General features: G+C 47.3%; 1 protein-coding gene across 1 annotated transcript in view; it reads left to right on the top strand.

Annotated features, from left to right (window-relative positions):
- Positions 1-12,330, top strand: part of LOC124033080 (transmembrane protein 266-like) — a 98,446-nt gene extending 86,116 nt beyond the window's left edge. Inside the window, exons 8-11 of the mRNA XM_046345013.1 lie at positions 501-616; positions 7,512-7,698; positions 10,978-11,043; positions 11,175-12,330. Coding sequence (XP_046200969.1) covers positions 501-616; positions 7,512-7,698; positions 10,978-11,043; positions 11,175-11,959 — 1,154 coding nt within the window. The 3' untranslated portion in view covers positions 11,960-12,330. The remainder of the gene's footprint in view (positions 1-500; positions 617-7,511; positions 7,699-10,977; positions 11,044-11,174) is intronic.
- The last annotated feature ends 1,021 nt before the right edge of the window (positions 12,331-13,351 follow it).

The following is a 13,351-nucleotide window of genomic DNA, read 5'->3' as shown; positions in this document are numbered from 1 at the left end:
ATCTTTAATAGTTGATTCTAAGATTTGTATTTGTTCCTGTATATGTTTTTGCTCTTTATTCTTTGTTATAGAGCCAAAAAGATTGGAGAAGTGGTTTACCCATACATCTCCATTTTGGATAGATAATTCTTTGTGTTGTTGTTTGTTTAGTGTTTTCCAGTTTTCCCAGAAGTGGTTAGAGTCTATGCATTCTTCAATTTCATTGAGCTGATTTCTGACGTGCTGTTCCTTCTTTTTCCGTAGTGTATTTCTGTATTGTTTTAGTGATATCAAATATGTCTCTTCCCTCTCTGTCTCTTCTCTCTCTCTATCTGTCTCTTCCCTCTCTATCTGTCTCTTCTCTCTCTCTGACCTCTGTCTCTTCCCTCTCTCTGTCTCTTCTCTGACCTCTGTCTCTTCTCTCTCTCTCTGTCTCTTCCCTCTCTCTATTTGTCTCTTCTCTCACTTTCTCTTTTCTCTCTGTCTCTTCCCTCTCTCTAACTATCTATTCCCTCTCTCAGCCTATGTGTTGCAGGTGAAGGTGGAGATGGAGCTGGAGATCCTGCAGTGTGAGAAGATCAAGGCTGTCAGGGAGGAGCAGTTGGAACGACTCACACAGATCTGCCAGGAGCAGGCAGTAAGTCCCCGCACCATCACCTCACAGATCTGCTAAGAGCAGGCAGTAAGTCCCCACACCATCACCTCACAGATCTGCTAAGAGCAGGCAGTAAGTCCCCACACCATCACCTCACAGATCTGCTAAGAGCAGGCAGTAAGTCCCCGCACCATCACCTCACAGATCTGCCAGGAGCAGGCAGTAAGTCCCCGCACCATCACCTCACAGATCTGCCAGGAGCAGGCAGTAAGTCCCCGCACCATCACCTCACAGATCTGCTAAGAGCAGGCAGTAAGTCCCCGCACCATCACCTCACAGATCTGCCAGGAGCAGGCAGTAAGTCCCCGCAACATCACCTCACAGATCTGCCAGGAGCAGGCAGTAAGTCCCCACACCATCACCTCACAGATCTGCTAAGAGCAGGCAGTAAGTCCCCGCACCATCACCTCACAGATCTGCCAGGAGCAGGCAGTAAGTCCCCGCACCATCACCTCACAGATCTGCCAGGAGCAGGCAGTAAGTCCCCACACCATCACCTCACAGATCTGCTAAGAGCAGGCAGTAAGTCCCCGCACCATCACCTCACAGATCTGCCAGGAGCAGGCAGTAAGTCCCCGCAACATCACCTCACAGATCTGCCAGGAGCAGGCAGTAAGTCCCCACACCATCACCTCACAGATCTGCTAAGAGCAGGCAGTAAGTCCCCGCACCATCACCTCACAGATCTGCCAGGAGCAGGCAGTAAGTCCCCGCAACATCACCTCACAGATCTGCCAGGAGCAGGCAGTAAGTCCCCACACCATCACCTCACAGATCTGCTAAGAGCAGGCAGTAAGTCCCCGCACCATCACCTCACAGATCTGCCAGGAGCAGGCAGTAAGTCCCCGCACCATCACCTCACAGATCTGCCAGGAGCAGGCAGTAAGTCCCCGCACCATCACCTCACAGATAGCGTTGAGACTATGGTTAGGGTTATGGTTGAGGCTAGGTTATGGTTGAAGCTAGGTTATGGTTGAGGCTAGGTTATGGTTGAGGCTAGGTTATGGTTGAGGCTAGGTTATGGTTGAGGCTAGGTTATGGTTGAAGCTAGGTTATGGTTGAGGCTAGGTTATGGTTGAAGCTAGGTTATGGTTGAGGCTAGGTTATGGTTGAAGGTTATGGTTGAAGCTAGGTTCTGGTTGAGGCTAGGTTATGGTTGAAGCTAGGTTATGGTTGAGGCTAGGTTATGGTTGAAGCTAGGTTATGGTTGAGGCTAGGTTATGGTTGAAGCTAGGTTATGGTTGAGGCTAGGTTATGGTTGAAGCTAGGTTATGGTTGAAGCTAGGTTATGGTTGAGGCTGGGTTATTGAAGCTTGAAGCTAGGTTATGGTTGTTGAAGCTAGCTAGGTTATGGTTGAGGCTAGGTTATGGTTGAGGCTAGGTTATGGTTGAAGCTAGGTTATGGTTGAGGCTAGGTTATGGTTGAAGCTAGGTTATGGTTGAGGCTAGGTTATGGTTGAGGCTAGGTTATGGTTGAAGCTAGGTTATGGTTGAAGCTAGGTTATGGTTGAGGCTAGGTTATGGTTGAGGCTAGGTTATGGTTGAGGCTAGGTTATGGTTGAGGCTAGGTTATGGTTGAGGCTAGGTTATGGTTGAGGCTAGGTTATGGTTGAGGCTAGGTTATGTTTGAAGCTAGGTTATGGTTGAGGCTAGGTTATGGTTGAGGCTAGGTTATGGTTGAGGCTAGGTTATGGTTGAGGCTAGGTTATGTTTGAAGCTAGGTTATGGTTGAGGCTAGGTTATGGTTGAGGCTAGGTTATGGTTGAGGCTAGGTTATGGTTGAGGCTAGGTTATGGTTGAGGCTGAAGGCTAGGTTATGGTTGAGGCTAGGTTATGGTTGAGGCTAGGTTATGGTTGAGGCTAGGTTATGTTTGAAGCTAGGTTATGGTTGAGGCTAGGTTATGGTTGAGGCTAGGTTATGGTTGAGGCTAGGTTATGGTTGAGTCTAGGTTATGGTTGAGGCTAGGTTATGGTTGAGGCTAGGTTATGGTTGAGGCTAGGTTATGGTTGAGGCTAGGTTATGGTTGAGGCTAGGGCTAAGGCTGAACCAGGATTAAAAAATAAATACAAATAATTACATTTATTTCACCTGTATTCCTGTCTTAGGTCAGTTGGGATCACCACTTTTTTTTAAGAATGTGAAATGTCAGAATAATAGTAGAGAGAATTATTTCTTTCATTTTGTATTTCTTTCATCACATTCCCAGTGGGTCAGAAGTTCACATACACTCAATTAGTATTTGGTAGCATTGCCATTAAATTGTTTAACTTGGGTCAAATGTTTCAGGTAGCCTTCCACAAGCTTCCCACAATAAATTGGGTGAATTTTGGCCCATTCCTCCTGAAAAAGCTGGTGTAACTGAGTCAGGTATATAGGCTTCCTTGCTCGCACACACTTTTTCAGTTCTGCCCACAAATGTTCTATAGGATTGAGGTGAGGGCTTTGTGATGGCCAATCCAATCAATACCTTGACTTTGTTGTCCTTAAGCCATTTTGCGACAACTTTGGAAGTATGATTGGGGTCATTGTCCATTTGGAAGACCCATTTGCGACTAAACTTTAACTGATGTCTTGAGATGTTGCTTCAAAATATCCACATAATTTTCCTACCTCATGATGCCATCTATTTTTGAAGTGCACCAGTCCCTCCTGCAGCACAGCACCCCCACAACATGATGCTGCCACCCCCGTGCTTCACGGTTGGGAGGGGGTGTTCTTCCTCCTTTTTCCTTCAAACATAACGATGGTCATTATGGCCAAACAGTTCTACTTTTGTTTCATCAGACCAGAGGACATTTCACGAAAAAGTACTATCTTTGTCCCCATGTGCAGTTGCAAACCGTAGTCTGGCTTTTTTATGGCGGTTTTGGAGCAATGGCTTCTTCCTTGCTGAGTGGCCTTTAAGGTTATGTCGATATAGGACTCATTTTAATGTGGATATAGATACTTTTGTACCTGTTTCCGCCAGCATCTTCACAAGGTCCTTTGCTGTTGTTCTGGGATTGATTTTCATTTCTTTGCACATTAATTTCTAGAAGACAGAATGCGTCTCCTTCCTGGGCAGTATGACGGCTGCATGGTCCCATGGTGTTTATACTTCTGTACAGATGAACGTGGTACCTTCAGGCATTTGGAAATTGCTCCCAGGGATGAACCAGACTTGTGGAGGTCTACAATTATTTTTCTGAGGTTTTGGCTGATTTCTTTTGATTTTCCAATGATGTCAAGCAAAGAGGCACTGAGTTTGAAGGTAGGCCTTGAAATACATCCACAGGTACACCTCCAATTGACTCAAATGATGTCAATTAGCCTATCAGAAGCTTCTAAAACCATGACATCTGTTTAAAGGCACAGTCAACTTAGTGTATGTAAACTTCTGACCCACTGGTGAAACAATCTGTCTGTAAACAATTGTTGGAAAAATTCCTTTTGTCATGTACAAAGTAGATGTCCTAACCGACTTGCCAAAACTATAGTTTGTTAACAAGAAATTTGTGGAGTGTTTGAAAAACGGGTTTTAATGACTTCAACCTATGTTTATGTAAACTTCTGACTTCAACTGTATGTGCAGATGAGGATGTGCAAGTAGAAATGCTGGTATGCAAAAGAGCAGAAAAACAAAAAACAAATATGGGGATGAAGTAGGTAGTTGGTTGGATGGGGTATTTACAGATGGGCTGTGTACAGCTGCAGCGATCGGTAACCTGCTCTGACAGCTGACGCTTGAAGTTAGTGAGGGATAAATAAGTCTCCAACTTCAGTGATTTTAGCAATTCGTTCCAGTCATTGGTATCAGAGAACTGGAAGGAAAGGCGGCCAAAGTAGGTGTTGGCTTTGGGGATGACCTGTGAAATATACCTGTTGGAGCTCGTGCTACGGATGGGTGTTGCTATGGTGACCAGTGAGCTACTATATAATAATATAAATAATATATGCTGAGATAATGCGGAGCTTTACCTAGCAAAGACTTATAGATGACCTGGAGCCAGTGGGTTTGGTGACGAATATGTAGCGAGGACCAGCCAACGAGAGCATACAGGTTGCAGTGGTGGGTAGTATATGGGGCTTTGATGACATGTGATATGGCACTGTGATAGACTGCATCCAATTTGCTGAGTAGAGTGTTGAAGGCTATTTTGTAAATGAAATTGCCAAAGTCAAGGATCGGTAGGATAGTCAGTTTTACGAGGGTATGTTTGGCATCATGAGTGAAGGAGGCTTTGTTGTGAAATAGGAAGCCAATTCTAGATTTAACTTTGGATTGGAAATGCTAAATGTGAGTCTGGAAGGGGAGTTTACAGTCTAGCCAGACACCTAGGTATTTATAGTTGTGCACATATCAGAACCATCCAAAGTTGTGATTCTATTCGGGCGGGTGGGTGCGGGCAGCGATCGCTTGAAGAGCATGTATTTCATTTGACTAATATTTAAGAGCATTTGGAGGCCACGGAAGGAGTGTTGTATGGTGTTGAATCTCATTTGCACGTTTGTTAACACAGTGTCCAAAGAAGGGCCAGATGTATACAGAATGGTATCTTCTGCGTAGAGGTGGATCAGAGAATCACCAGCAGCAAGAGCGACATTGATAAATACAGAGAAAAGAGTCAGCCCAAGAATTGAACCCTGTGGCACCCCCATAGAGACTGCCAGAGGTTCGGACAACAGGCCCTCCGATTTGACACACTGAACTCTGTCTGAGACAGTCATTACAGAAACGATAAGAATACGGTGATTTACAGAGTCGAAAGCCATGGCCAGGTCAATGAAGACAGCTGCACAGTACTGTCTTTTATCGATGGAGGTTATGATATCATTCAGGACCTTGAGCGTGACTGAGGTGCACCCGTGACCAGCTCGGAAACCAGAATGCATAGCGGAGAAGGTACGGTGGGATTCGAAATGGTCGGTGATCTGTTTGTTCATTTTGCTTTCGAAGACTTTCGAATGGCAGGGCAGGATGGATATAAGTCTGTAAAAGTTTGGGTCTAGAGTGTCTCCCCCTTTGAAGAGGTGGATGACCGTGGCTGCTTTCCAATCCTTAAGAATCTCAGACGACACGAAAGAGAGGTTGAATAGACTAGTAATAGGGGTTGCAACAATGGCAGCGGATAATTTTAGGAGAGAGGGTCCAGATTGTCAAACCCAGCTGATTTGTAGGGATCCAGATTTTGCAGCTCTTTAAGAACCTGAGCTGTCTGGATTTGTGTGAAGGAGAAGCAGGGGGGGCTTGGACCAGTTGCTGCAGGTGGTGCAGAGCTATTGGCCGGGGTTGGGGTAGCCAGGTGCAAAGCATGGCTAGCCGTAGAGAAATGCTTCTGGAAATTCTTGATTATCATGGATTTATCAGTGGTGACAGTGTTTCCTAGTCTCAGAGCAATGGCCAGCTGGGAAGAGGTACTCTTATTCTCCATGGACTTTACAGTGTCCCAAAACATTTTGGAATTAGTGCTGCAGGATGCACATTTCTGTTTGAAAAAGCTAGCCTTTGCTTTCCTAACTGACTGTGTGTATTGGTTCCTGACTTCCTTGAAAAGTTGCATATCGCAGGGACTATTCGAAGGCTAGTGCACTACACCACAGGGTGTTTTTGTGCTGGTCAAGGGCAGTCAAGTCTGGAGTGAACCAAGGGCTATAACTGTTCTTAGTGCAATTATTTTTGAAAGGGGCATGCTCATTTAAGATGGTGAGGAAAGCACTTGTAAAGAACAAGGTTGAACCGGGAGGTAAACATGAAGCTAGAGTTAGGGTTGTGGTGAGGCTAGAGTTAGGGTTAAAGTTGAAGCAGGATGTGGACATGACGCTTGGGTTAGGGTTGTGTTTGAGGCTGTTTCAGATTTCCAGAGGCTGCAATTTAAATTGCTACCACAGGGGGGCAGTAACACTTCACAGAAGAGTTCAATGTGTAGCCAACACATTTTCAACAGACATCAGAGACGATGTTTCTTCAAATTGTTTTACAATATTCAATGATTTGCAAATCCGTAATAAACAGGCACAATAAAAGTTGATTTTGTGATATTATGAACCCACAATACACATAAGCACGCAACATAATACAGTAAAATATATTTGGAAAGATGTTTCCCATATAGTTGTAAACAACACATATTTTCCATGCTATTTTTATCACTGTCACTGGTCACCTATGAACGTTTGAACATCTTGAAGAACGATCTGGCCCTAATGGCCATGGTCTCTTATAATCTCAACGCGGCACAGCCAGAAGAGAACTGCCCCCCCCCCCCCCCCCAGAGCCTTGTTCCTCTCTAGGTTTCTTCCTAGGTTCCTGCCTTTCTAGGGAGTTTTCCCTCACCACTGTGCTTCTACATCTGCATTGCTTGCTGTTAGGTTTTAAGCTGGGTTTCTGTATAAGCACTTTGAGACATCTGCTGATTTAAAAAAGGTCTTTATAAATGCATTTGATTGATTGATTAATGACTGCACTCCTCTAGTCAGTTGAACTAAAGGACTACATTTCTTTCAAAGACTCAAGGTCCCAAGATCAATACAGGGAGAAGCCATAACTGTACATCAATGGAAACACGTTGTTGTACAACACAGTCCAGTAATGATGGGCTCCTCAGTGTAATGCTAGAAACAAACAGTTCATGTGTAATCTGACTGTCTGTTTGTCAATATGAGCCATCAGGCCAGAGGAAACCCCAGTGAAAGCATTGATCCTATAGCTAGTAATAGAACCACTTAGCCTGCAGAATGCCTGGGATCATGCTGAAAGGGCCTGTCTGGGAGTAAAAGGTTAGGTTAGTCAACCCTGACATATTGGTACATCAATACACCAACATTTCAGCTAGAAGAATACATGTGTGTATGCCTTTTCCAGACCAACTCTCTCTCTCTGTCTCCCCCCTCCCTCAGTTTGAGATCAGACAGCTCCGGGCCCACCTGGCCCAGCAGGACTTGGACCTGGCTGCAGAGCAGGAGGCTGCTATGCAGATCCACCATGTGTGGAGCAAGCAGAGGAGCAGCTACCAGGTGGTGGAGAGCCAGGGCCCTGGGGAGTCTGACGATGAGGGACATGGAGTCCTCAGGGAGACCCCAGCAGGTACACTCGCCTATACTGTACCTATAAGCTACACTATATATACAAAAGTATATGGACACCCCTTTTGGTCATGTAGTGTATGTCACATCCAGGGAAACTAGGGCCCAGAGTTGTTCTGTCCCTAACTATAACAGTATATGTAATACTCCATACCATAATCCTCAGACCATGAGATAAAATAGATACTAGCTCTTTCATATACTTCATGGGTATTGCTATATTCTGGAACATGTAAGGATATTGAGTCTGATGAATACTGCTGTTCCAAGAGACAGCTGTAAATCCTAATTATGAATTACTTCACCACAGACCAAAAACAATGAACTTGACTTATTTTATTATTTTATTTTTTATTATTACCCCTTTTTCTCCCCAATTTCGTGGTATCCAATTGGTTGTTACCGTCTTGTCTCATCGCTGCAACTCTTGTAAGGACTTGGGAGAGGCGAAGGTCGAGAGCCGTGCGTCCTCAGAGAAAACACCGTATACCTGGCTTGCTAGTGCGCGATGGGAGAAGCACATCCCTGCCGGCCAAACCCTCCCCTAACCCGGACGACACTGAGCCAATTGTGCGCCGCACCATGGGTCTCTCGGTTGCGGCCGGCTGCGACAGAGCCTGGACTCGAACCAGGAGCTAGCACTGCCTTAGACCACTGCACCACTCGGGAGGCCTGTGACTCATTTTAATAAAGTTCTACATTCGTCTGTATGGTTGAAAAGGCATCCTGACAGAACCAGCAGAGAGGTTTGTACATAAAGTATGTACATAATTATGTGGGACAAAAAGTCCCATCCAATGTAACATCAGGTGAATGGGGTGTCAGAGCAGTGTCAAACTGATCTAGCAGCAGTAGCCCTGAGCTAGTCTCCAGGCCCTAGCCTCTTAAAACACTGACAGTAACTCACAAGACCCATCTAACCGCAGGCAAGGCACACACACACACACACACACACACACACACACACACACACCTCTGACCGCAGGCAGTGCAGTATCAATAAGAGGGCAGAAAAGCTTTTAGGATGTGCTGAAATCTGGGGACAACAAGCATGTTCTCCTAACGGCACGTCACACACACATGCAGTCATGCACACACCCTCACTCACACACACACTCACCCACCCACACACACACCCCACCTCAGCCAGGCTGTTTCAGGTACAGAGTGCTCTGTGCATTGGGCCTTGTTCTGAGGTCTGAGGAGAGAGAGGGCCACTGTGAACATCTGCTCCTCTTCACCTGGAAACCACAATAGGGCACCAGGAGACGCCACACCACCACCCCCAGGGGATTGTGGGAAATCTGGCTCTTCGGAACAAGTATATATTTTTTCGCCAGAACATGGAAGGAGTATTGGGACAGGAGGAGCACTTAGGCTTCAGGCAGTCCTGCAAGGACAGACCGTGGACTGGGTTAGGACTCCTCACGTCTCTCTCTCCCCCCTCTCTCTCTCCGCCCTCTGGCCCGAGGGATGCCATCAAAGTGTCATTCATTCTAATTGAGGCACTCTACTGCGAAGTCTATTTCCTTGTTGAAAACTAAGCTTGTTTCAAAAGGAGGTAGAAAAGGTTAGAAACATTTTGTCTACTGGTCACGAGGGATTTGTGGTTTTGTCACTTCTCAAGAGAGCAGCTGTAGATTTTGAGGAACATACCAAATTGACCACACAGAGTTGTGGGTGAAAAGCACAGTAATTGCTTTCAGATCAACTTCTTGGAAGTTCACATAACTTCTCTATGTGTTGTACTGCTGGGGAAAGAGGACAAAGTACCAAAATTAAATGTGAATACCTCACTTAAAGGATAAGTTTTATTTTTACAACCAAATAACATGCCATTTACATCAAAAAATAGAGAATTGGTTGTAAAAATGAAAACGTCTCCTTTAAGGTAGCAGGGACTGTGTGAATACGGCTCTGCTACAGTACCTACAGATCATCACAAAGTATTGCACATGCATATTGATTTAAACCAAACTAAATGACCTAAATGAGAGAGAGAGAGAGAGAGAGAGAGAGAGAGAGAGAGAGAGAGAGAGAGAGAGAGAGAGAGAAGAGAGAGAGAGAAAGAGAGAGAAAGACACAGAGAGAGAGAGAGAGAGAGAGAGAGAGAGAGAGAGAGAGAGAGAGAGAGAGAGAGAGAGAGAGAGAGAGAAAGAGAGAGAAAGACAGAGAGAGAGAGAGAGAGAGAGAGAGAGAGAGAGAGAGAGAGAGAGAGAGAGAGAGAGAGAGAGAAAGAGAGAGAGAGAGAAGAGAGAGAGAAAGAGAGAGAGAGAGAGAGAGAGAGAGAGAGAGAGACAGAGAGAGAAAGAGAGAGAGAGAGAGAGAGAGAGAGAGAGAGAGAGAAAGAGAGAGAGAGAGAAAGAGAGAGAGAGAGAGAGAGAGAGAGAGAGAGAGAGAGAGAGAGAGAAAGAGAGAAGAGAGAAAGAGAGAGAGAGAGAGAGAGAGAGAGAGAGAGAGAGAGAGAGAGAGAGAGAGAGAGAGAGAGAGAGAGAGAGAGAGAGAGAGAGAGAGAGAGAGAGAGAGAGAGAGAGAGAGAGAGAGAGAGAGAGAGAGAGAGAGAGAGAGAGAGAGAGAGAGAGAGGACCTTTCATGTTGTGCATCCTTTCTTTTTCTCTTACTTTCTTTCTCTCCTTTTTTTCTCTCTCTTTCTATTTATTTCTCTCTTTCTCTTTCTTTCTTTCTCTCTGAGACCTCATCCTCATGTGTTATTAATCACTGAGTGATTGTCTTGGTTGTGTTTTAGTGAGTGCAATGCTTCCTCTCCAGGGGTGCCCCCCCCCTCCATCCATCCCTCCCTCCCCTGGATTAATATTTTACGCTGAAAAATAAATGAAATTACCCGTCAGAGTCTGCTGTGGTCCTGGGGGATCGGCCCAGGCACTCAGGGTACTTTGGGCACCACTCAGCGGACAAACACTGAGCTCAGGCCCAATCAAGTGAACACTGAAGAGTAGATCAGGGCAGAACCATTCACCACTGAGGCCCTGGCTGTCTTGCTGAGGACACAAAGAGAACTCTATACCAAAGCCCGGTTGCTCTCACATTCACTACTGTACTTGATGCTCACAACACCATCTTGGTGTGATTTGGAAACCAGGGTTAAGTCGGTAAAGCACCTATAGACTTGGATGGATAGATAAGATGTCAGATGTCTCACCACCTAAAAGTGAAATGTACTGTTCCCACGTAGGGATTGCTTTGCACTGTGTTTACAGTGCATTGAAATCATACAGATTGGGTCTTTAACCTCATAATGCTTCTTTTATCTGTTATCCAGATCCTGTTGTCCATCATGACGACATGAACAACTATATCAGCCAGTACTACAGTGAACAGAGTACTGGTGAGTGACTTAGTGGATCTTGGGTAAAGTGTATAGCTGGTAATGTGGTCCTGGGGGATCGGATCAGCAACTCTGCTGTATACCTACTGTATCTTCCCCAGTCTGATGTACTGGATGATGTGTCATTTCAGACATGGGGGGTCCTCGTGTCATCACCACGTCAGCCATCGATGTCCACCTCCCCACGACCCATTACCCCGCCCACAACAACCCTCTGCTGGGCGTGGAGCAAATGAGCAGCGCTGTGAGTGACACGTCCACCAGCGTATCACGGTCCAGCAGCAGTCTGACGGCCCGCCCCCATAGCCTGAGCAGCCACACCCTGCGCTCGTCTACTACGGACTGCAGCAGCAACGCCACGGCCAGGGACTACCACACCCAGGCTAGGAACTACAATTCCCATACCAAGGCCCGGGGGCCTTATCTGGACTACAAGTCCCAGAAGCAGACCCAGGACAGGGAATTTAACACTGAGCACTCCAACACCCAGGGCCAGCGCTGCTTCCCCCTGCCCTACTGCAGCCCTCTGGGCCTGGGTCTGACCTCAGCCCAGCCTCCCCTTCCACAGGACCCCAGCGTGGTAGTCCAGGAGCTGCTCTCCTCCCTGTCTGAGAACTCCTGTCTGGCCCAGAAAGGCCTGGTGGACCCAGTTAACCTGAAGCTTCCCAGTCCTGCCGGCTCAGCCAAGGCCAGCCCAGAGCTGGAGCACAGAATCAACATCTACAACTGGAAGAATCAGGAGGAGAACCAGTACCAGAGCCGGGGCCAGAGACAGGGCCGAGCCGCAGCCACTGTGCTCCTACAGACTAAGCCTCTCATCCACCTGCAGGGCGGCACTCCTGAGTCCTCTTTGGAGGAGAAGTATAGGCTACTGGGCCCTGCTGATGGTCCACTGGGCCGTCTGCCTGACACATAGGGTTGATTCACACCACTGAGCTGAGCCAAGCCGAACCGAGCTGCATTGTGCTGGCCTGGTTATGCATCCACCATAGTTGTTTGAACCGTGCTGGAAAGGACATGTGAAAATAATATATCAGAGTCAGCACTGGTTGGCTCGGGTCGGCACAACAGTGTCAAAAGGGCAATAGTTCATCCCAGAGGACAAAGCATACAGCTCAAGACAGAACTGACTGACCTGGCTTCTCCAAATCCTCATGCTTCAAACAAAGTCAGAGCCTGGTCCAAGATCAAACCTGGCGTTACAAAGACCATCTGTTAGCAAGACAGCACAAACACATCTGGGGCTAGGCTACCGCTCTCATGTTAGTCTTCCCTTCTCTGTGGGGCTCCGGACAGAGACAGACAGACAGATCTGGGGCTAGGCTACCGCTCTCATGTTAGTCTTCCCTTCTCTGTGGGGCTCCAGACAGAGACAGACAGACAGATCTGGGGCTAGGCTACCGCTCTCATGTTAGTCTTCCCTTCTCTGTGGGACTCCAGACAGAGACAGACAGACAGATCTGGGGCTAGGCTACCGCTCTCATGTTAGTCTTCCCTTCTCTGTGGGGCTCCAGACAGAGACAGACAGACAGATCTGGGGCTAGGCTACCGCTCTCATGTTAGTCTTCCCTTCTCTGTGGGACTCCAGACAGAGACAGACAGACAGATCTGGGGCTAGGCTACCGCTCTCATGTTAGTCTTCCCTTCTCTGTGGGGCTCCGGACAGAGACAGACAGACAGATCTGGGGCTAGGCTACCGCTCTCATGTTAGTCTTCCCTTCTCTGTGGGGCTCCAGACAGAGACAGACAGACAGATCTGGGGCTAGGCTACCGCTCTCATGTTAGTCTTCCCTTCTCTGTGGGGCTCCAGACAGAGACAGACAGACAGATCTGGGGCTAGGCTACCGCTCTCATGTTAGTCTTCCCTTCTCTGTGGGGCTCCGGACAGAGACAGACAGATCTGGGGCTAGGCTACCGCTCTCATGTTAGTCTTCCCTTCTCTGTGGGGCTCCGGACAGAGACAGAGACAGACAGATCTGGGGCTAGGCTACCGCTCTCATGTTAATCTTCCCTTCTCTGTGGGGCTCCGGACAGAGACAGACAGATCTGGGGCTAGGCTACCGCTCTCATGTTAGTCTTCCCTTCTCTGTGGGGCTCCGGACAGAGACAGACAGATCTGGGGCTAGGCTACCGCTCTCATGTTAGTCTTCCCTTCTCTGTGGGGCTCCGGACAGAGACAGACAGATCTGGGGCTAGGCTACCGCTCTCATGTTAGTCTTCCCTTCTCTGTGGGGCTCCGGACAGAGACAGACAGATCTGGGGCTAGGCTACCGCTCTCATGTTAGTCTTCCCTTCTCTGTGGGGCTCC

Source organism: Oncorhynchus gorbuscha, linkage group LG04, assembly GCF_021184085.1.
Source record: "Oncorhynchus gorbuscha isolate QuinsamMale2020 ecotype Even-year linkage group LG04, OgorEven_v1.0, whole genome shotgun sequence".
In the NCBI taxonomy this organism is placed as follows: domain Eukaryota; kingdom Metazoa; phylum Chordata; class Actinopteri; order Salmoniformes; family Salmonidae; genus Oncorhynchus; species Oncorhynchus gorbuscha.
This window is presented reverse-complemented; position numbering and strand designations above follow the sequence as displayed.